The sequence below is a fragment of the Dasypus novemcinctus genome, chromosome 1 (assembly GCF_030445035.2).
Source record: "Dasypus novemcinctus isolate mDasNov1 chromosome 1, mDasNov1.1.hap2, whole genome shotgun sequence".
Lineage (NCBI taxonomy): Eukaryota > Metazoa > Chordata > Mammalia > Cingulata > Dasypodidae > Dasypus > Dasypus novemcinctus.
This window is the reverse complement of record NC_080673.1, coordinates 167,453,800-167,478,213: the sequence shown is the minus strand read 5'-3', so window position 1 is coordinate 167,478,213 and position 24,414 is coordinate 167,453,800. Positions and strand designations below refer to the sequence as shown.

The window sequence follows — 24,414 nt, the reverse complement described above, 5'->3', positions numbered from 1 at the left end:
TAAGTTTTAAATAATTCAATTGGAAAAGAAATAAATAGAGGAAGCATCCTTCCCCAGTATAATTTGAAGAAATAAATAAAATCTGCTCAATCATTTTGGCCATCAGGTGAGCTATATTCTCATCTCCATACACAGGGATTTATGAATTTAACTACTGTCATTGATATTTCTGCGAGTCTGACCTCTAAATTCTCATTCCCAGAGATAGAAATGTACTCCATAATTATTTCAGGACTAAGACTGCACCCTCTCAGAAGAAGTATATAGAATACTAAATAGAATTGGTAAAATACATTACAGTATACGATAAATGCCCAAGTCAAATATTTTCTCTTTTTAAAGAACAACAAAAAGTAACACTAAAGAAACATTAACTGCCTCTATTTTCTTTTTAAACTTTTATTATTAAAATATATCCTTCATAAGCATATGTACCATTTAAAGAATAATATGAATAAAACAAACATCTATGTACCTATCACCCAGCTTAAGAAAGAGGATACAACCAGCATCTTTGAAGCACTTTACCCCTTACCAGCCCTACACCCTCCAGAAGTTAACCACTATTGTGAATTTTGTGTTTATCATTCTTTTGTTTTATCTTATAATATTTACAAAATGCATGTATTTTAAAAAAACATATTGTTTCATTTTGCATATTTTAGAACACACACGTGCAGAATATACTGTATGTGTTCTTATGTGACTTGTTTCTTTGGCTTACTATGTTTCAATCATGTGGATGCATATAGCTGTAGTTAATTAATTTAACATTGTTTAGAATGAATTTACAAAACTTGTTTTTTCATTGTTCTGACAGTGAACATTTAGATTGTTTCTATTTTTACTCTTATGCATAATTATGCTGCTATTAACTGGAACTTTCGCACGTCTGTTGGTGGGAATGTAAAATAGTACTACCTCTTTGGAAACAGACTTGCCTTTTCTTACAAGGTGAACGTATACTTACTCTATGACCCAACAAGTCCACTCCTAGCAGTTTACACAAGAGAAATAGCATGTCCACATAAAAATTTGTACGTGAATTTTCATAGCACCTTTTCATTTATAATAGGCAAGAACTGGAAACATTGCAAATGTGCAACAACTTGTGAATGGATGAACAACTCCTCATGCAGCCATATAATGGACTACTACTCAGGAAAAGAGAGCAAGAAACTACTGATACAAGCAATAACATGACTGAATCTCAAAAGCATGCTAAATGAAAGTAACCATATATAGTTGACTATATATTATGTGATTCCATTTATATGAAATTTTACAAAATGGAATACTGTAATGGCACTGGGAGAAGAACTCTGCTGCAAAGGGTCAAGTGAGACCTTTTCAGGGTGATGGATGGAAAGTTTTATACTTTCATTTTGGTATAGTTACATTGATAGATGTGTTTTTCAAAACTCACTGAACTATACATTTATAATGGGAGCATTTTATTGTGTGTAAACTACATTTCAATAAAAAATTAAAAAGAATGCTACCGTGAATATTCTTAGAAATAACTTCTGATGTATAAATACAAGAGATTCTCTAGGATACACACTAAGAGTGAAATGGCTTGTATTTGGTTTGTGTATCTTTGACTTCACTAGATAATGCCAAAGCTTTATACAAAGTAGTTGTACCAATGCATATCCCCACCTACCATGAATAAAGATTCCCATTGCTACTCATTCTGGCAGTGCTTTTCAGTTGCTGCCAATTTGGTGAGTGTTAAATGGAATCTGATTGTAGTTTAAAAGCATATTTAAATGTATATTTTCCTGGTTTTCCCTACTTTTTCCAATTTTTCTATTTTTTTCTGTTATATTGTTCATCTTTTTTCTCATGAATTTTTAGATCTTTAAATTTTCTGTTTAAAATTTTAATACTCTATTTATTGAAATAAAATTATAGTTATTTTATATTTTATATCTTATAACATTTTTATCTGCTGCTTATTTGTCATTTTATCTGAATTCTGCTGTTTATTGTTTCTGTTAACTTTTGTCTGTCGAGTCTCCATGTATTTCATGATTTCTAATAGGGCCCAAACCATTTTAAATTAAATTCTTTGACTGGGCTTTTCACACCTCAAGGTAAAAGAAAGACCTCAAATATACAAATTACTGCTAATTTACCGTTACAGAGTCTCAAGGGAGACTTTCTCCCTGCTCCATCCATGGCCAAGATAAAGACGGTTAAGTTTCCTCAAAGCCAGACAGGTTTTTATTTAAATTGCCTTTTAATGGAGGCTGTCACCTTTTAGAGTCTTAGTCTTAAACTTTTACTTCTGTCCTCCCACGTATGGCACAATGAAACAGAGACCCTAGACCATCAGTGACTGACAGGTGACCCAGAGGCAACCAACTTGTACAAGTTTGCCTGCTCCTGTGGATTCGTCATTTCTAGTCATTTTTTGCCTCTGAGATGTTTTATTTTTTATCAGTTCAGGCTATGCATTTTAAGAGTTTTTAATAGGCTTTACCTCACATTTCATATTTTGTGGGCTAAGAGTGTTTTTCAGGGTATGACTGTCAGAAACAGAAGTCTCAACTATCTCTGACCTTATAGTAAAATCTTCACTGTTTGACAATAATAGAAGCTCCAGAAACCCCTCTATGTCAAATCATATTTTCCTAATACCTGGGCTCTTCCTCTGTTTATTAGCTCTTAGGCCCCTTTGGAAAAGGTTTATTTCAGACTATACAAAGTCTAAGTGTTATTGCTTCAGTATATTAAGTGTAAGCTAGGAAAAAAAAAATATTTTTTTGCCATTGGAAACATGGTAAAACCACTCTGGAGACGTGTTTGACCGTTTCTCAGAAAATTAAATATATCTAGCCATTCCACTACTAGATAGTTACCCAATAGAAATGAAAACATATGTTCACACTAAAACTTGTACAAGAATTTCCATAGAAGCATTATGTATAATATCCAATAGCTAGAAACAACCCAATGAATGACTGAATGAATGGGCAAATTGTGGTGTATTTATACAAGGGCAACTTAACCATTGAAAAAAAGGAAATACTGATTCGTGCAGTAACATGAGTGAATCTCAAAAACATACTAAGGTAAAGAAGCCAGACCAAAAAACAGATACTGTGTGATAATCCCATTTATGTGAAGTATAAGAGGAGAGAACACTAATCTATGGTGATACAGGTCAGAAAGTTGCCTTGGGAGTGGGGAAAGATTTGACTGTCAAGGGCGTTAAGAATCTTTCTGGAGATGATGGAAATCTTCTATAGCTTGCATGAGGTAGTAGTTACATGGGCACATACAGTTGTCAGAATTCATGAAACTGAACTTAAGTTCTTTCCATTTTATTGTGTGTAAATTATACTTCTAAAGACCTTTCATCATCATTAGCTAATATGTGACATAATTCAGCAATTCTAAAATGTTGGCTGCCAGAATAAGAGAGAGCTTATGGTTTAGCTACCTAATTTTAAAAACATTGATTGAGATATGTTTTCCTTTGGTCGCAGATCTATTTCTTTAACAATTCACATAAATCCAAAAATAGTGTCAATTTCAACTGCAAAAAAAAACCTAAAACCATTATTTTTCCATTTTGAGTCCAATAATTGCAACCTCTTAGGTAATACTGAGAAATTTTCCATGATATTGAAAAATATAGGAAAGCAGATTTGGCCCAACAGATAGGGTGTCTGTCTACCACATGGGAGGTCCAAGGTTCAAACCCAGGGCCTCCTGACCCGTTGATGAGCTGGCCCACATGCAGTGCTGATGTGTGCAAGGAGTACCATGCCACACAGGGGTATCCCCCACGTAGGGGAGCCCCACACGCAAGGAGTGCACCCTGTAAGGAGAGCCACCCAGTGCGAGAAAAAATGTAGCCTGCCCAGAATGGTGCCACACACACGGAGAGCTGATGCAGCAAGATGACACAACAAAAAGAGACACAGATTCCGGGTACCACTGACAAGAATACAAGTGGACACAGAAGAACACACAGCAAATGGACACAGAGAGCAGACAACTGGGGGGGAAGAGGGGAAGGGGAGAGAAATAAATAAAAATAAATAAATCTTTAAAAAAAAGAAAGGAAAACTATATCATGTTGTGTATGGTAATATATCTGTGATGTTAACCAGATGAGGTACTAAGGAATCTATAGAGGATACAGATTTATTCAGAGAACTTTGGAGGAAGACTATAAATACAAGTGAGGGAGGGGTGGGGCAAAATTTGGGGCACCTTTTAACTTATTGCAGCATTATTTGAAAGGCAGGTTTGAGACATAAGAAAGAAACTGCTCATTTGACTTGTCAAAACAAGGGAAGTAAAGAGCACTATGAAATTCCCCAAGGATAAAGAAAGTGGCAGGAAAAAGTCTCAGGGTAACAAGACACATATCTCTTAAGTAAAACATTCTGTGAAAGGAATTTCACAGACTGTGCAGCCTAAAAGATTTAGGTTTGTGATGAAATTTTATGTTTCAAAAATGTAAGACGAGGATAATAACACCTGGTCAGTCTAACTCACAAGATAGTTGTAAAGAGCAGATGAAAAATCGTTCCTTCAAAAATGTTACCTTTTCCTTTTTATTGCCTTTATAATATGACTTGGAATAGTAACTCAGTCAACAATGAACTTGAGTGCTTACCTCCTAATGTGACAGATACTGCCATAAGTGCTTGGAATACATCATTGAACAAAATAGACAAAAGCCCCATTTTTCACGGTGCTTATATTCTATTTGGAGAAGTCAGACAATAAAAAATATACATAACAAATAAGTACATTATATAGGTGATAAGTGCTATGGAGAAAAAGAAATAGAGCCCTGTAAAGAGAAAATAAAGCTCCACATTAATGTTTTAGAGAAAGTCATGTTTTCTATGAAGACATGAAGATATACCAAGAGAGAACTTATTCACCAAAGCAAGGAGACAAGCAGTTAAAAAGCATCCCAAGCAAAGGTTGTTGGCATTATAACTTAATCAATGAGAGGAAAAGGCCTGTTCTGTCCAAGATGAAAAATATCATATTCAATAGTATTTCTTTTTTTGCCAGCACATGTTGTCTAAAATAAAAATATTGTTTCATATCATTAGTCAATTTGAAGCTATGTTTCAGAAATTCAATAAGAAGTAAAACCTTATAACAAAGTATATTTATATATCTAGTTTTATTCCTTGCTTCCAAAGATTTTCAGAACATCTTCTCTTAAAAATTCCGCTCACCAAAAGTGAGTTAAAATACTTAACACAAATTAAAATGAATTGCTATTGGTAAAAGCACTTGGCACATTACCTGACACATGTAAGTATGAGTATTCGTTCAATAAAAAATTTAACATAGATGTAAAACAATATCCCAAACCTTTTTAGGGAATTACTGATTAAATTATAAATGCTCCCATCAATAAAAAGAAAATAAACTGATTTTTTTGAGAGCAAAGATAACACTTTTAGGCAGATTTATTGCAGGTATGCTTACTATGATGTTCTTCATAACATAGACAAAGTAATGTGTACATATGCTCACTTTTTCAGAATTTATTCTATAGTTTGTAAGTCTTTGAATTTCTTTTTCCTTTGATTACTTCAATTTCACTGCTCATTCCACTACCATTTCCATCAGAAAGTATGCAATGGAGGAGAAAATGAAAGTTGGCAAACAGTTTATGTCATTTTCGCTCTTAAAAGTATCTGAGGAACAAACATAGATAAAATTAGGTTTGAGGTGTTTTCATCTGTGCTATAATTTCTGGTTTCAGGAATATCTGAGATATTAATATGAAGAAATTTTATTTGAAAATCAAGAATAATTGCCTCTCTTACAAGGTGCTTCTGCAAGCAGGTATAGAGAAGTAATAGGCTATCATTCCAGTTCTGACAGTTATTTCTCTTTGCAAGCCAAAATGGCAGGAGCTTCCTCCCCCAGGCTGGTCTGGAAGCAACTTTCTGTTGCTATCACACCTTTTACACATAGCTACTCAGTAATTACTGTATTGTACTTAATTGCTTGCCAGTCAGCCCCTCCCCACTGACAACTTCTTGAAGGAGGAATTGCCTTCCCATCTTCGTAGTCCCAGATTTTTTGGCATGAGTTCCTAACATACAGGAGACAGTACTGATGAGTGGAAGAATAAATCCGTGATCACTGGGGTTTTTTTGCAACACGAGGGTTAACCAGGTCTCTCTCCCAAACACTCTTAAGTCCAGCAAAAGCCAGGTTGGTAAGGTCCCTTGTTTGGAAGCAACTCAGCTCCCTTAATTGCAAGAAGCTCTGATGTAAAATGTATCCATTTCCTTTTAATATCTCCATTATCTGCATCTAATATAAGGGTATCAAGTTATTATGTTCATTACTGTATCTTAGTATTGCTGCCTTTCAAATAAACTGAAAAGTTAAAAACACTCCTATAGAATAAAGTGTCTTCACTGAAGAATTTAAGTTCCCCTTCTTTGGTCAAGTTAGACTAAATAGCTTACACTGTGTCATTGTCATATTTGAATATTCCTATGCTTATTCAGAGATTCAGATACACTCTTGTAAAATGATCAAACATGGTGCTCTATTTTTAATGTAGGCCTTCAGAGGATTTATTATTTTGAAATCAAATCTATTAAACCTCATGAATACATTATTCTTCATTAAGATTCTTTTTTATTTCATTTGACAGATAAAAGACAGGGTATTGGTGAATAATTTATAAGTAAAAATCATTTTACAGTATTTATCTTAGAAATTAAAATGAATAGAGAAAATAGGGTGGGAAAAAGACATAACAGATAGAGAGGGTCAGACTAGACAGGGTAACGTCCGGATTAATTTCAGCATTTCTAAATGAGCACTCTCACCCCATCTATATAATTTCTCCAGATATTTTATTTTACAAAACAAATTGGTTGACAGAAATAAATAAAATGAGTAAATAAACTCATTTAATAGACCAGCTGTTATTGTGATTAAAAATTACTAACAAAAAGCATAACAAATATGATCTAGACTCATTAGTTTTAATCAAGATAGGATTGTATAAATGAGGCTATAGGAACATGTTGCTGATGATTCCTAAACCATTAACAATGTAAAGCATTATTTTTACACTACTGCACATGTAAAACATCTTGCCTAATAATCAATTTATCATCTATGGTAGCTTAGTATCTAATTCTTTAAACCACTAAATGACATCAAGATAAGGCAGTGGCTCTCAAACATTTTTGTTTGTTGGCCCCAAGTAGGGTTCCTCTGAAATGAAATCCCCATACAATTCCATCACCTTAAAAAGAGTTCTGGGAAATATCTGTACCATTCTTGGACCAGAAAAGAGAAATGGAAATTTTAAATTTGGAGAGAAGGAAAGGTAGTGCTGAGAACTGATGTTAATCCCACCTGTGTCTTTCCCCACCCACCCCCGTGAATTTTTCTGTGCAACTGTCTTTTTCTGCCCACCACTGCTTCACACTTTAAGGAAACAGAACTAAAAGAACAATGCATCTGACAGAAAAAGGAAAGTCTTTAATATGTTCTTGTAGTCACCAATTCCAATACTTAGCAAATAATTTGTTAAATCTCTTTCAAGTTTACTACCTGGTTTTCATTAGATCAACCTAACTTGATCTAATGGAGGCTAGGTACATTTACATGACCTACCTTAAATAACTACCTAGTGAACTTCCTCTCAGCCCACTATCTTATAACAACAGTTTAAGCATTGAAATAGGTTATCTTCATTCTAACTATTCCCTTTATAACATATTTTCACTTGAATTTAACATGAATTCAAACATTAGAAATATATGCTCTGGTTGCTTAATCTAAGCAATACAAAGACAGAAAACCAAGAGAAATTTTTAAAATTCAGTCATTCACAAAATTGCACATTGTGCTTATTTAGCAAAGAATGTTTTTATCACTCACAATTGTCAAAAGATGGAAGCAACCCAAATGTCAATCAACCAAAAGATGGATAAACAAAACATGGTATATACACACAGTAGAATATTATTCAGTCATAAAAAGGAATGAAGTTCTAGGGAAGCGGATATGGCTCAAGCAGCTGGGCGCCCACCTACCACATGGGAAGTCCCAGGTTCGGTTTCCTGTGTTTCCTAAAAAAGATGAGCAAGATAGCAAGCTGACATGATGGGCTGGCGCAGCGAGCCAATGCAACAAGATCATCACTCAACAAGATGACGTTGCAACGAGGAGAAACAATGAAAGACACAAGCAGGGAGTGGAGGTCATGCAAGTGATTGGGTGCCTCCTTTTCACATGAGAGGTCCTGGGTTTGGTTCCCGGTACCTCCTAAAAAGAAGATGAACAGACACAGAGAGCAGACAATGAGAACAAAACAACAAGGGAGGGGGGGGATAAATAAATAAAATATATCTTTAAAAAAAAAAAAGAATGAACGAAGTTCTAACACAACAGCCCAGATGAAACTTGGAAGACATTGCATTGAGAGAAACAAGCTACACACAAAAGAACATATATTGTATGATCTCACTGGTATGCAATAATTCAAATAAGCAAACTCATGGGGCCAGGGTGGGGGCAGGCAATAGTGTGAATGCTTAAATTGTACAACGTTTCTATTTGGTATGATGGAAAAGCTTTGATAATGGATGGTAATAGTAGCACAACAGTGTGAACGTAGTAAGCAGTACCAAATATCTACTTGAAAGTGGTAAAAGGGGGCAATTTTAGGTTGTATACATGTTATTGTATAACATTTTCAAAAATATCTATAAGACAACATGACACAAATGGTGAACCTTAGAGTTAATCACGGACTGTAGGTAATAGTACAATTGTAAAAATATTCTTTCATCAATTGCAGCAAACGTACCATACTAATGTAAGGCATTATCTGGCTACCTAGCATCATGTACATTCAACATTAAATAATCAATGCAATATGTCATCAAATATATTAGCTAAAATATTTTATATAGCTAGTTAGCATCATATATATACAACATTAAATAATCATTATGGTAAATCATCAAATACAGTTTTTTCCTCTGGATTTTAATGAAATTCATATGATAACTTTTTAATAGAATACAGCATTTTCCATCTTTGCATTTTCTTATTATTAAATGGTAGGGAACATAGTTACTGTCCAGTCACATTAATACATTTTCAAATCTTTTACTAACATGCAAAAATAGTTTACATTTACATCCATTTATTTTCCTGATCTAGGTTATAGCAATCATATCAGGCAGGATTCTTGTAAATGTTCAGAGTTAATTTTATTACATTTTGCTCTAGTTACAAACACACAACACACACACCCGCTTAAATTTGCACCCATCTTATTTTAATTTCATTTTGGAAATGTACAAATATTCCTGTTTTTCAAAAAGTAGTGGTAAATTATTTGTGTGAAATAGTGTGAGGGTGGGAATTCGAGCATTTTTAATATAATAAATGCCACTTTCTTGATTAGATAATTCTAGAATGTAAAAACATATTTTAAACTGTTTTGAAGGAAACTATTGCATAATGCAAAATCATGCGATGAGGTTATTGTAAGCTTAGTGTTTGAAATCTAGACTATAGATTTTAAGTGCTTTTTTCCATTTTTGTAAATAAGCAATATGAATAAGGTCCCTGTGCTATGTAACTGTTATCTAAAATTACAATCTCATTTTATTAGTGTTTCAGTCTTAGAACTTTAGGCAATGCAGCATGTATCCAAACAAGAGACCTTTTCTTTGATCATCAGCTGACACAATTTTATAAAATTTTAAAAGGAAATATAGATTACGATGATACACTCACCTTTTGGTGTCTTGAAATAGTCTGGCAAGATTAAAATGAATGTGATCAGTAGGGCCATACATAATTTAAGCGGGGCTGTTTTTGTCATGTCCACATGACACTAACGTGCTCCCATTCAGTACATGGATTGTGTGTTTCTTCCTGCTTCAAGCCTCATCTGGTGCTTTAAGTTAACGCAGTTTACCTCAGACTTCCTTTCCGGTAAGACGTTAAAAAGAGGCCTTGAACTGACACTTCTTCGTTTGAGTCACTTTCCATTAAGAAAGCGACCCTTGAATAATAAGTACTTTCAAGCTATCTTCTAAACAAAAAAGATAAATAAATGACCTCAAAAAGCAAAGGAGTCTCCCTTCTAATTCTGAAGCTACTTTTCCATATTTAGTAATCTATGTGAATAAGTATAAACCCTCAATATAGTCACCAAAAATAAAAGGCTGAAGGTCAGTCGCGTCCAAGTTGTATGTATGCCATTCATTCATTTATTCATTAAATAATTGTTGCCCTTTTCTCATTTTTTTAAAAATTAGAGTTTAGGTTTACAGAAAAGTCATGCAGAAAGCACAGAGTTCCCATAAACTAGCCCCTCTCCCAGTTGATGCCCCTTTTAAAATGCCAGTTTTATTGAGATATAGTCACACACCAACCATCCATACGAAGTATACAATCAATGGCTCTCAATATAATCAGAGTTGTGCATCTATCACCATAATCAATTTTAGATCATTTGCATTACTCCAAGAAGAAAAACCCCTTACCCCTTAGCAGTCACCTCTCAATCCCTCTATCCTTCCCCAGTCCTACATAACCACAATTCTGTCTCTATATATTTACTTGTATTGACGTTTTATACAAATGGAACTATACCATGTAGCACTTTCTGTCTGGCTTCTTTTATTGATGCCCTTTTAAGGCCCAGGCACCGTGCAGGATTCTGGTGTTTAGAAAACACTATGTCCAGAAGGCAGTAAACAATAAAAAATGGGAGGCTCAACTAAAAGCAGTACAAGAATACGCAAGCAGTAGATTGGGGCTCATTATCATTACGCCTAGAAACACAGTGACAATCCTTACAGGATCTGCATTCTCTGTTCCCATGTCAAAGAAGCCTCCTTCATTGTGATAATCCCAGTGAAATAAAATCCTTTGTCTTAGCATATAGATAAAGGGTAGGGAAAATACATGGAGAATAAAGGGTATGTGCAAATAAATATTTTTACTTCGAAAGCCCAGTTTTCCAGTGTTTTGATGATTCTTGCTTTACTGCTTACTCCCTCCTCTACACTTCCCCCTGCCCCCATCTCAGGCCAGGATATGATATAGACTTTCCTACCGATTCTTCTTGAGGACGTTCATAAAATGTCTTATGCTTGACGTCTTACTCCCGTTTTGGCTTTTTTAGCCTCAGATCTAAGGTCTCTTACTCTGTTTTCCTCCTGTCCGTCAAATTGCCACCCCCAACCTGTGGCAGAGATGCTGGTGGGGAGGGGGGAAGGACATGGCCTGACGCCCTCCCTGTCTCACAGGCTTCATCAGTGGAAGTTCTACTCCCTATTTTAACTCTGTTTTGGTCCCCTGAGACATTCTGACTCATCCAGGATGACAAACATTTCAACCACAATTATTTTATCCATGGCAATGAAATTTATCAAAAAAGCATTTACTTGATATAGCACCATTAATTCAAGTTTAGTTCCTTGATCAAGTTTCTCAACAAGACAGTTAAAATTTCTTTCTTCTTCCACTTAAATTTTTATTTTACCAAAATTAGTGTGGTTCATATCTATTCTTTTCTATGAAATTTTACAGTAACGTTTTGGTGTTTTAATTATGTTCTTATTCATGTTAAATTGTATTGATTTGTGAGCCTTCGTTGTGGTCATATTTCTCCCAGACCTTTCCCGCTCTACCCTGGCCTCAGTCTGGGGATACTGTCCTTGGGCGCTTGGGAGATGAACTTTTCCAGCAGCTCCCTGGGTCCCTTGCCTGTGTTTGGCAGGCCCATGTGTTCTGTAGTTGACTATTCTAGTGACGTCCACAGAGTGGGTCAGGAGGCTGGCTCAGGGAGTCCGAGTCTCAGGCCCTACATGGCACTCTAAAGAGGGTATGCCCTCAGAGATTCACCTGCAATCCACTTGCTGGACACCAGTGTGCCATCTCTGAGTTAACAGACCCGTGAGAAAATTACAATATGACCTCAGATATTTTAGGAATCTTTTGTTGTCCACAGTTATTCTATTATAAATGCAATTTTCTCTAAGATTCAATGGCAAGAGATAAAATTAAAGGATCAAAACATCTTGCTTCTTTTGACTGTCATAATTCATCCACTAAAATATTATAATTACAACTGCTACACAATAAGATATATCATTAAATATTTCTATTTTAAACACCAACAATCACTAAGAAATAAGAATTATGTTGCAGTTTCTTGTAGGTAATCCAATTTAAAATTACACTGCCACAGAAATGAATGAACATCACTTGTGCTAATCCTTGATTTTATGTTTTAATTTTATTTTGAAGATAGAGCTGAGGTAACAGAAAAGTTGGAAACATAAACAAACTTGGAATAGACCAGCAATGAATGGTGTGTAAGAAACTTTCTGTAACGATGCTATTTGTGGCTTTGATATACATACTGGGAAGGTCTGAATTGTAGCAAACTCTAAACCTTTAAGTGTATGATTCTATGTTATTGTTAGACACTAATGAGGAATTTACCATGTGAAATTATGGGAAACCATGGTTGCTCCCAGAGCTTGAGAAGTGAGAGTTCTCTTTGTTTCCCAACACTTCCTTTTCTTGTCCCCTACCTTGGATCTGTGTTCTCCTCTTTCTCATATTTCTGTTAGATGTGTGTACCATCATCATCTCTGAGTAACCCACACTTCAAAGCTCAGTAGTATCATTTATTTTTAAAGACTGACCCATAGATAGATCATAAGTCATTTAACCCTACTCCAATTACAGTAATTTTTAAAAGTTATATATAGTGGCAGGGGAAGGATAGAAAGATTGAGATATGATTATTAAGGGACAGAGTTTTTTGGTCTGTTTTTTGTTTATCATTATTATTATTGGAGTAATAAAAATGCTCTAATAGTGATTGAAGTGATGAATGCACAAATCTGTGATTATACCAAATACCAATTGCATACTTTGGATGGATTCTATGCTTTGTGACTATGTATCAATAAAACTGATTTTTTTAAAAAATAGCACCACAGTGCGAATATTCACATATATAAATCTCTGTGTGAATCTATGATTATAGAGTGGAATTACTGAAACAAAGTATAAAGATTTTTTGAAGTCTTTGATTCAATAGCCAGTTGTCTTCCAGAAAAGTTATGTCAACATATATTCTACCACCAGTGTATGGGTACCTAAATATCACCAAACTTCATCACTAGTCATTTTATAACTTTTGTCAATTTGTAAGAAAAAACTAGTTTCAATTTGCATGTCTTTCCTAGTGTGAACTTTTTCACGTTTGCTAGCAATTTGAATTTCTTCGCCTGTGAATTTCCTATTCATGTCTTTTATTTGACCATTCATATTTTCTTGTTGATTTATAAGTTTTTTCCTCAATTGTTATACATGCTGTAAGCATTTTTCCCAGGTAGTCATTTGCCTTTTCATTTTGTACATGGGTGAGGGGTGTTCCCCTCACTATTTTGTGAAAGCATATAAAATATGGTAGATTATGTACATAAATTTTATGCTGAGAAATATAGCTCTTCCCCATTGTGTTTATAATATTATAACAATTTATAGTTTATCAAGTAGTTATTCTTAAACGCAAAATTTACTTGCAATATGATTTTGTTGCCTGGAATGCATACTAACAAACATAAAAAGCAGGGCCATCTCCCTCTAAAAACTTGTAAGAGTTGATAATAATGGTATGGCCCACATTTCCATGTTTTGTTTTGCAATTTCCAAAGCATCTTCAATATACTGGATTATAAAAGGAGAATCTAGGAACTGCTGAGGGCTACAAATCTGTGACTACTCACCCACTGTAGCTTCTCCCTCTTATCTCAATGAAAGAATAAAAGATTAATAAATCTAAAGCATAAGTAGCTGCTACGACTGATTAGTGTTTAACTTTCCTAAGTCGTATTTCATTTCTGAAACCCAAGTTCTTAAAATACTTTAATGTATTTAATACTTCTAATCAAGAGTGAACAATTGCACATTGCGTGCTAGATTCAAATTTTTAAAAATTAGAGAATCCTCTATTTCAAAGAGCTGCTCAACCTGGAAAGCAAAAACAACATGCATATATTTTTAAATGATAAGTAATGGCGTTAAAAATGATGGTTTCAAATTTAACGTTTATGTAGTTATATATTTATTACATGAAATATATACTTCTTTAGAGTTTATAATATGATCAGTACATATTCTTTTTCTTTTTTCTAATGAAGCCAAGCGTCTCGCTCAAAGCCACATCGTTAAAGGGTAAAACTAGGATTCAAACCGAGAGGGTCTGACTGAAGACTTAATGCCTACAACCACGGTGCCATCCTGTCACCCAACTTTGTCTGCTGAAACTCGGGCTGAGTGGCATTTGTCAGGAAGGTTCACTTATGCCGCAGAATAACAATCATAGCAAACACAAATGTAGCCCTAACTATGGGCCAGACATTCTTCTAGCCTGGGATTTCCCAACAGCTTGCACTACTGACATTTTAGGCTGGGTAATTCTTTGCTGGAGGGACCGTGCTGTGCCTTGTAGGATGTGTAACGTCTCTGGCCTCTACTCTCCAGATGCCAGCAGCCCCCCCTCAAGTCGCAACAACCAAAAATGTCTCCAGACATTGCCAGACATCCCCTGGGGGCAGAATCAACTGGGATGAGAGCCACAGCGCTCAGCACTTCACTTTACGGTAAGCCCTGTAATCCTCCTAACAGCGCTATGAAATAGTTGCATCATTTCCCCTTTCCTCACTTCGGACCACTTCTACCCTGGGTAATCTAATCACCCAGAAAGTGAGTTTAAAAACCAAGTCATAATCTGGATCAGCCTAATTACTTCTAATTGTTACTTGCAGATAAGCCATCTACTCTGGCAACACAGCAATACTTGGATTAAGATATTCAGTAGGGGAGTAATCTCTTCTTAATCACATCTGCCTGAGTATGCAGAAAGTTCAGGAAAGTTCCAGTCTCTTCCTTGATTTCATGATTCATTCAACAAATATTTACCGAAGACTTAAAAAATGGCAGGCAATGTCCAGACTCCTGGAGACACAGCAGCAAATGAGTCAAAGTCCTTGCCTTCACGTTCTAGTGGGCGTGCTACCTTCGAATGAGAGAAAAAAATCAAGTGTATAATGATAATTTATTTTCAGATAATGTTAAGTGTTCTGAAAAAAAATAAGGCAAAGTATAAGTGCTGAAATGTGTTAGGAGAGAGTTGGGCAGGGCACATGTTGGTTAAATAAGAATGTTAATGTAGGCCTTGTATGATTCCATTTATATGACTTTGGGGAAAATGCAAAACTACAGGGGCAGAAAATGGTGGTTGCTAGAGGCTGGAGGTAGAGGGAGGGGTTGACTACAAAGGGCACAAGGGAGTTTTTAGGTTGACAGAAATGTTCTATATCTTGATTATGGTAGTGGCTACACAACTGTATGCATTAGTCAAAATTCAGAAATGTGCACTAAAAAGGGTGGGTTTTACTATATGTAAATTATAACCCTAAAAACATCTCCCTCTCTCTCCCTCCCCCTCTCCACACAGAGCCTTCTTGCTGTTTTAGAAAAGATTATTAAGAGAGGGACTGTGGTACCGTTTCTGAGGCTGGCGGCTTTCCCCTGGGCCAGAGTCTGACCTTAATTGAAGAGAAAGCCAGAGGGAGCCTCGGGGCAGAAGATTCCCTGGGCAGGAGACGATAATGACACTCTAACAGCCGCCTGGTTACCTTCCGTGGTTGTGGCGAGGTTTTTGCAAAGAAGCCCTGAGCCATGAGGGCTCAGAACAGGTCACCCCTTCCTCCGGTTCAGCTCAGCCCACCACGGACTGCACAGCCAGCCCCTCAGAGAGCAAAAGAAAGTAGTCAGTGTGGCTCAGACCACAGGCTGCGGTTCACTGAGCTGCCTTCTCTTCGCTCACCTAATTTATTTCCTCTGCAGAGGGTCTGGTAGAATACGCCACTACGGTATTTAGAACGCTGGGGACTAGCAGAGTCCACCACGGTCCTTTGCATTCACACCCCACCCCACCCCAGAGGTGACTGGCCTTCTCCAGCCCGGCTCCTGCACACCCGCTTTGCTGGCACTGGCCTGCCCCAACCACCTGAGACCGGGAAAGGCAGTTTGTCTTCACTAACAAAACGTGCGGCAGGAGATAGCAACCTATGCAGGAAAAGTTGAGGCTGCTTTCCTTAAAAGGTATGAAGTAGGCTTGTCTGCCCAGCCAGGACACTCAGAGGAGGGGAGGCGAGAAGGGGAAACCATCCTGGAATGGATTCCCAAGCCCCCTGCACTATTTCAGCCTCTGGGAACAAAGTTTCTGGCAACAAATCTGACATTGAAATGCATGGTCTTGTTTATTATATGTGTCAAGAGACTAAGAAGCACAAGCAAAACATTCTTCATGATGCTAGAAAATAACCACCTTTGACACATTAGGAAAGAGTAAAATTAATTACTCAGGGTCTGAAAATATTAGTTCAAAAGATCCAATCTCAGATCAAAAGAATCGGCTGCAAGAAGAGACATCTTCTAAATCTGAGTAATGATTTTCTCGGATTTTCTTGGGGATAGGTGGGAGGGAGCAGAGAGAATGAAATGTTCATTATCTTCCCCCTTGTATTGCTCAGACCATTACCTCTGTGAATGTCTTGGGATGTGTACAGTGCGTGCCACCTTCTATTCATCCACTGTTTTTTGTATCTCAGGTCAGCTGCTTGTTACTCAGTCAGAATCTTTCCCCAAGAATTCTGCGCTAAGTGTAGTTACTGAATATAGAATGGAAGTGTGAACACAGAGGAATGTGTGCTTTTAAAAAGATGAAGAAAATGGTGGAGAAAGAGTAAGCATAATGCCTGATACGAACTTTTCAGTTCATGTATCTGTCTGATTCATCTTTGTTCATTCTCTCCCCCACAGCAAGTAACACAGTGCTTTATGTGCCATAGGCTTCTTCATACTATTTGTTAAATGTTGCTAAATGAATATTCTATAAACAAACCATCAGGACTGTAACAAGCCTAAATGCTCAATCTTGTTCAGTGGTTACAAACTTGTTGCCCCAGAACATTAAAAAAGAATCCAGACTGGGCAGTTCCTGTTGAACAATGAATCAGGAAATTATATATCAAATAAAAGATACATCCTGGAACACTTTTTTAAATTCATGGGACATCAACTAGTAGTACTGCAACTGTTATTTTTTATAAGGTAAAATAAGTATATGGAGATGCTGGAAGATATTTTTTAATGCATGGAAATAAATACAAGTACTTTGTGACCATTTCCTTCCCCTTTTTGAGTTTATAGCACCCTAAACTAAGGACCTAAAGTTTCATGAAACGGATAGCATAACACTAAATTAAAGGAAGAGTCTTATCTGTATATGTTATAATGTTCAGAGAAAGAATGGTCACATTTCTAAGGCGCTGTTTCTCAAAGCTTCACAGGCAAGGGGTGATTCTTCATTCATTCATTCACTCATTCAATAGCAAATATTTGAGTGCCTGCCATCAAAGACCTCTGACCTAGTCAGGGAGCCAGACAAGAAAACCAATGTTCACAGCACATCAGGTAGTTTAACTGATACGATGGGGGCTGGCATACAGGGTATGTGGGAGCAAGGAGGAGGAACACTGTCAGTTTGGAGAGATCAGGATAAAGTTTGCCAGAAGAAATGGTCCTTTAGTTGAATCCTGCAGGACTGAGCAAGCAAAGATTGGACAGGGATGGCACTCCAGATGGAGGGTATATATTTAGAGTATAGATGTGGAAGAAATGGTATGTTCTGAAAACTACAAGCAGTTTAGACTGTGCACAGAACTAGAAAGGTCCTTACAACCATGCTAAGGTGTTTGAACTTTATCTTGAAGGCAATGGTCACTTAAGTGTGAAAATCAGGGTCCTGGAGGAATGAATAGTTAGGTTTGTAGTTTAGAAAGGTTAGGGAGGCTGGCAGGAAGTGTTTAGAGCCTGCTTTACCAAAACCAATTTCCAGTTAGATAGCATGGCCTGATTTTAGAAGTCCTATTTATGAATGGAAACATGTGCATGAGAGAATGCACATTCCTTTCCTGTGCACCCAACACTGTGTGTGTTGGGGCCAATTCTTACAAGAGGGTGCTGACAGTGGGCTTATAATGGCCTTTCCTCTGTGTGCCAAGAGTAGTTTCACCTCAAAAAGGGGCTTGTACATTGTGTCATTCATCACAGTTCTGCAATTTGACCATGCTGAAGCCATATCCTGACCAGAAGTAAGAACTGAACAGATGTGTAAGTGGGACTTTTAGCCTAAAATGTGATTGGGACACATTTGATGGCTCCCATGTGAAAGACAGGAAAATGACCTTACATGTAGGGAAAGAAAGGGAACCAAAAGGAAAGCAAAGTAGCTGAGTAAATGAATGAAGTTATTGGTGTCACTTGTACTTTCCATAATCTCATTTTTTCCCATAATTTCATTCTTTTCTTCTTTCTATCTTAAAGTTCATTTTGAAAATTTTAGATCGACTTGGCTGTGGAGAAGGGAACCATAACTTTTTTTTTTTGGTCTGTATTTGGGCAAAATTAAAAGGGGAACAGTTACCCTGGAGATCCAAGAGTAACAGCAGTGATATTCTGAGATGAACTTCAGCAGCACAAAGTTGAGTTTATTTAGCCACCTATCTCTCCCTACCTGGAGATTATAACTCCAGAGGTATGATCTGTTCATACCTTATTATATAGCTCTATATTTTAATAGGAGGCAGAGACATGTCAAAACATGGTCAGCAGAAATACTTCTGAAAGAAATCCTTGTTCATATCTGAAAAGAACTAAAACCCATTCCTGGGATCATATATACCGCATATAATGACAGTTTAAGCTTTTAATGCCCACACCTACACACCCTGTAATCAGAGCAGAAAATGAAAAGTCAAACCATTTTGCTTTGTTAAGAACATCTATACACTAAGGATAAGTTCTGTTTGCTGGTTATCCATACTACACTGTAACTAGATTACAACATTAATTGTTCACCTCACCTCATGATTACTGTCAATTAAAATTATTCAAGCACTCAGGACATCATATTGGTGCCATCTATCAAGTTGTCAGTAGAGTAATCAAATTTTAGGTTCAATTATTCCACTTCTGATCAGTGCTATATTGCTCCATCTTGAAAAATATTGAGATTTTCACAGCACTTATTGATCTGTCATTACTCTCATTTTATGTAACCATTTATGGGCCAAGTTGTAAGGTCTCCGCATAGATTCCTAGCTGTGAGTGATTCTTCAAATACGGTTTCTATTGCCAGAATGATAGAGAGAAAGAGATAGACAAAGTCTAATTTTAAATGGTAATACTGAGCTGTATTTTAGACCTGTTTATTAAAACACCTAGGTTACATGATTCAGTTTTAAGATAAACTGAATGAAATCCCTTTAGCCATTGCAAAAAAGAGTATGAGCAGTCTTTTCTATGTGGAATCATTCATCCATTAAAAAAAATATTGAGTATCTGCTATGGCATGGTAAGTAATAGATATTGGAAATGTAACAATGGACGAATCAGACAAAGTTCTGAGCTCACGGAGCTTATATTTCAGTGGAAATAGAGAAATAAATAAACAAATATCTGTCAAGTGGTGCTAAGTGCTGTGAAGGGAAGGGACTGGGTGGGGGACATTCCAGGTTTACCTCAGGAAGGGTAAGGAAGAGGGAGCCAGCTCAGTGAGTAGTCAAGAGCCTTCCAGGAAGAGAGACACTGGAAGGTTTCACAGGCAAGTGTTTTGTGTATTGTTAAGAGAGGGCACCAAGGTCGGAACAAAGGTCAGCAGCAGGGAGCCAGATCATAAAGGGATGCTTTATTTGACTTGCTTTTACAGGAGTGATGAAGTAAATAAGCTGAAAATGCACATTAGTAAAACAAAGGGAATAGATTTCAGGACAGAGCAAATGACGTTTGGGAATGTTAGGGGGAAATGAGGTGGTATATGGGAATTCCTATTTCTCAGATTAGGAGTCATCTTTTTATTGTAATTGTAATCTGATTAGTGACACTTTACTAGTCTTTCTCATACGAACCCAAAAGAAAAATGCTCTTATATTTCCAAAATAGAACAACAAACAAGTATGATAGGGAAAAAATAGCTATGAGAAGAATGTCACTTTGCTGTTCATGTGCACAAATGTTAGCACTGAAAAATCAAGTGAGGGCTGAAGAGTTATACCAGATTCCAAAAGCTCAAGCTATTGTATCACTTAATACAGTAGTATTAAGTATTGTAATGCTTAAAGATAATGCTACTGAAGCATTTTTTATCTGCGTGTTAAGGTGTGCCTGCAGAGGGGGAAAAGTCTTTCACGTTACTCCATTGAAAACGTATCCTGTGCTTTGTGGTTGGAGCCCTCAAAGCTAGAATTTGCCATGCATCTCCTTCCTGATTGTAGCATATTAAATAAGCCCTTTCACTTCTATTTGAACTAGCAGCCCCTGTCAGCGCTTCGTTGTTTTACATGATGTTGCTTTTTCTGACCACTTCCCCAAGTGAGAATGTAGGAAACATCCTTAAATGGATGTCAGCCACCCAGGCAGCTGTCACCATTTGGCTGTTATTCTACTAGTGCCTTGACCACCAGTCTTCCGGACCCCTTGCTCATACTGGGTTTTCATTCTGGAGACACACTTTAGAGCTCTTGGTCAAACATCCTCTCGGGAAACTACCACATTCAACCAGCACAGTAAACAGCTGGCTCAAAGTAACAAACACTGAATCTGAAAAGAACCAAAAGCGGGCGGTATTTCGTTTATACATCACTTCGAAAAACTTCAGGAACCTCCTTTTTATCCTGCCCCACGAGAACAGGAACGACAGGTATTTTGTTCAAGCCTGATTATGAATTAATGTATGAAAAGCAGTTTAGACGAGTGTTTGGTATATAGATGCTCGATAGATTAGTTACTGTTCTTCTCAGCATCTAGCATATACAGTTTGGTAGAGAAGCAAACAGGGAACATACTATTGTCTGATTCCTAGTAGCCCACCATTGGAAGAATAATGATTCTGGCCACCGTGTCAATGGTCAAAACTGCTATGGCCCAAACCCACAGTAATTATCAGGTCATTGCAAAGGGAAGAGTTGCAGAGGTTGAAGAGAGGCCCGCCCCGAAGCTCTGTTCTCCAAGGAGTTAAAACCACAGCCCGCTCTCTTTTCGCCTTCCAGCCCTGCAGAGGGACCTCTTCCTAAACTTCCACCCTCGGGAATTCCCACATCCCGATTTCCATGGGCCCGGAACACACCGAACCTTTGCCAAGTCCGACGGGCCCCGCCCCCTCCTTCCCGGAGCCCCGCCCAGCCTGACGTCCCGCTCCCCCCGCCCCCCACGGGCTCCCCTAGCGCCCCTACCCGGGAGCCGCGCTGGGAGGGGAGAGTGGAAACGGCCGAGCGGGCGGCGGCGGCGGCCTCCGGGGGCACGCGGCCCGGCGGGAGGGGGCGGGGCCCGGCGGGAGGGGGCGGGGCCGGCAGCGGGGGCGGGGCCCGGCGGCGGGGGCGGGGCCCGGCGGGAGGGGGCGGGGCCGGCAGCGGGGGCGGGGCCCGGCGGCGGGGGCGGGGCCCGGCGGCGGGGGCGGGGCCGACGGCCGCTCGCGCTCGGCCGGGGCTGAGGAACGAGCGGGTCTGTGGTTCCCCACCCCGGTTGCCTGTCCGCCCCCTTCGGGGCTGCCCCCGGAGTTTGTAATCCCGGCCCAGGCGCAGCCAGACGGAGGGGGAGTGGCCCGCTGCGGGCCGGCCGGCGCCGGGGGTGAGGCTGCCGGGAAGGGGCTGGGGGCGCTCGCGGGGCCGAGCCTCCCTCTCCTCGGCGAGCCGCCCCCCGCCCCCCGCCTACCCTCCTCCTCCCGCCTGGCCGCCCCGGCCCCCCGTGGCCCCCGGCCGCCTCCGGAGCCCGACGCGGTAAGTGCGACTGACTTCCTGCTCGGCGTCGGGGAGGGGGCCGCAGCCGGCCGGCCGGGCCGGGGCCGCGCGCCCAGGCCCCCTCCCCGCGCCCGCGCGTGCCTCCTGCCCGCCGCGGCGGCCCGGAGGGCGCGGGCCCGAGGACTCGGCCCTCCGCGGGGAGGCGGCTCCGGGGCACCTTTGTCCTCAGCGGGTGGGCCAGGCGGGGGCCTCCCAGATGAGCGCCCGGGTCTCGAACCCGGGGCCGGCGGAGCCGCGAGCCCGGGAGCCGCGTCCTGCGCCGCGCTCGAGTTGCTCAAAGTTGGAGGCGCGGCGTGCGAGGCCGGCGCGGGAGGAGTGGACTGCTCTTCAGGATCATTGCTTCTTTCACGTGCCATTCCAACTCATAAGCACCCTGGAAACCGTGTCGAATGATTTTTCCTCATTGTTACCTGCAGGCTGTCATAACGTAAAGTTTCAAGCTTGTATTTTTAATCATTGCCTCGACCCCGGAATGTGCAGAATCAGAAGGGGTCTGTATTTTGGTGAGATCGGGCGGACCTGGTTGAAACTTTTTCACGTAGGCATTTCAGAGCATACGCTGGGATTGGAAGCTGAAGAAAAAAGTTTGCAGTGTCAAAGAGTAAAGCATTATTGCCGGCTTTATTATCGCTTCATTTGATTTTTTAAAGATATTGTTGAATAGTTGGTACATCCACAATATCCAAAAGGCACAAAAGAATAGTTGTACAAAAGTCCCTCTCCCCATCCTTCCCGGAACCCTTAACCACACCAATCAGTTTCTTGTGCATCCTTCCAGAGATAATGGATATGCAAATGCCATTTCTGCTTTCTTTTAAAAATGGAGCTCCTGCTTCTCAAGTAAAGTGCCTAGCAGTTAGTAGATGTCCAATACATGTCAGTTCTCCTTTCACTTAGAAAATAATCTAAGTCCTTTTGGTTATTAGACCACTGAGAAAACAATAATGAGGTTTTTTCCTGGGTTTAAGCATTTATGGGTTTGGCTGTATTGTGAATATGTATCTTCTATTGGTTTGTCATAACTAATTTGAGTACTTTTACACAGATGTAAATACACTGGTATTTGGGTGTAGGGAAGGAGAAATCAATATGAAATTGTAAAAAGATTGACAATATATACAATATAGCTCCAAAAATGATTTGAAGCAGCTTAGGATCCAAATAATACAGTAGGGTAAAACAAAACTAATGACAGTTTGAGGCAAAGCAGGAAAAAAGTAAGGAGAGGAAGCCAAGGGGAAAAATAATGCCAAGCACATGCTATAAGATCCTGTATTAGAGTTGAGTCACAGTTTTGGCTCTGAGCTTCCTAGTAGGAAAGAAAAAAAAAAAGGGAGAGATTAAGAGGAACAAAGTAAGTTTCAGTGTGTTTCTAATTCGAAGATAAAAACAAACCAGTTCTTCTGGCAAAGCAGGACATTTTCTGATAATGAGGCCTGTTAGGAACATTTTCTCATGGACCCTAATATAAAGGGATATTGTGTAAAAGAATTGACAACATCTTTAAACTATCCCTACAGAAAATAATGAGTTTTAGACATCTGTTTCTTCAGTGTTCTTCCATACAGGGCAATAATAAAACTGTACAGATAAGTTCCCTGAAGACTTGATCCATTCATAACATTTAGAATTACCTGGAATGGTCCTTACCAAATTGTGTTCTAAGGAATGAGAAATGAATAGTTTATTCTTGAAAAAAAATTCCTAGCTCAAATAACTTTGAGATAGCTGGGTTAGACATATTTCAGTAGTATTTTACTATAGCATTCCTTGGAGGTTTAATATAGTAATGGTCAAGTTTATTCTCTTAAAGGGAGATATATTTTATAGCCTTTTCCAGATTTATTTGGTGCTCGAACACAAATTGAGAATCACTGAACCTACACTAAACGGATGAATTGCCTATCCTTCAAGCAATTCTTCATTAGTATTTCTTACAACTGAGGTTTTACGAAAATTGGAGAGCACAGAATTTGAGGATAGGCAATTTGATAAAGACCAAAAATAAAGAAAATCTAAAAGTCAGGATTTTAATATGGTGCATATCAAATGAAAGGCTACTTTCCCTCTGAATTCTTGCACAGTTCCTCATTGCTTGTCTGCAAGTGGCAATTTTGGACCAAATGACCTCAAGAGCTCCCTGTTCTGTACTTCAGTGTAATTGGTGTCTTAGATTCAACTAGGTTTATGCAAGTAGAAGTCCTTGAAGAGTAACTTTAATTATTGGATGTAAATGTATGAATAGTATGCTCTTTTTAACACAAATACTATTTCTATTTTTAATTTACTATCAAATCATAGAATTTTGTAGCTATAAGAGACCTTAGAGAGACAGTGTGGTACACAGTGGACAGAGAAAGGGATTTGGAACCAGAAAACCTAGGATTGTACCACTGATGTGCAGGGTTATTTCCAGCAAGTTAATGAACCTCTCTGAATCTCTTTCCTCATTTGTAAGATTAGAGTAGTGATA

At 38.6% G+C, this 24,414-nt stretch overlaps 2 protein-coding genes across 8 annotated transcripts in view; one reads left to right on the top strand and one right to left on the bottom strand.

The window, feature by feature from the left end:
• Positions 1–21,453, bottom strand: part of TMEM156 (transmembrane protein 156) — a 45,187-nt gene extending 23,734 nt beyond the window's left edge. The window contains exons 1-2 of one of the 5 annotated variants that reach the window (XM_071216954.1): positions 21,378–21,453; positions 14,998–15,094 (exon numbers count right to left, since the gene is read on the bottom strand). Coding sequence is in view for 2 of the 5 variants with exons in the window: in XM_004459385.4 (XP_004459442.4) it covers positions 9,781–9,868 (88 nt within the window). In the remaining 3 variants the exon portion in view is untranslated. Of the gene's footprint in view, positions 1–5,523; positions 5,660–9,780; positions 10,005–14,997; positions 15,095–21,377 lie in introns of those variants that run through there. The other 4 variants (XM_071216955.1, XM_004459385.4, XM_004459383.5 and 1 more) reach the window with 4 other exon arrangements.
• A 295-nt stretch (positions 21,454–21,748) lies between these two features.
• The window catches only part of KLHL5 (kelch like family member 5), a 106,862-nt gene continuing 104,196 nt past the window's right edge, over positions 21,749–24,414 (top strand). The window contains exon 1 of one of the 3 annotated variants that reach the window (XM_058299645.2): positions 21,749–21,920. The gene's annotated coding sequence lies outside the window, so the exon portion shown is untranslated. The remainder of the gene's footprint in view (positions 21,921–24,414) is intronic. The other 2 variants (XM_058299651.2, XM_071217019.1) reach the window with 2 other exon arrangements.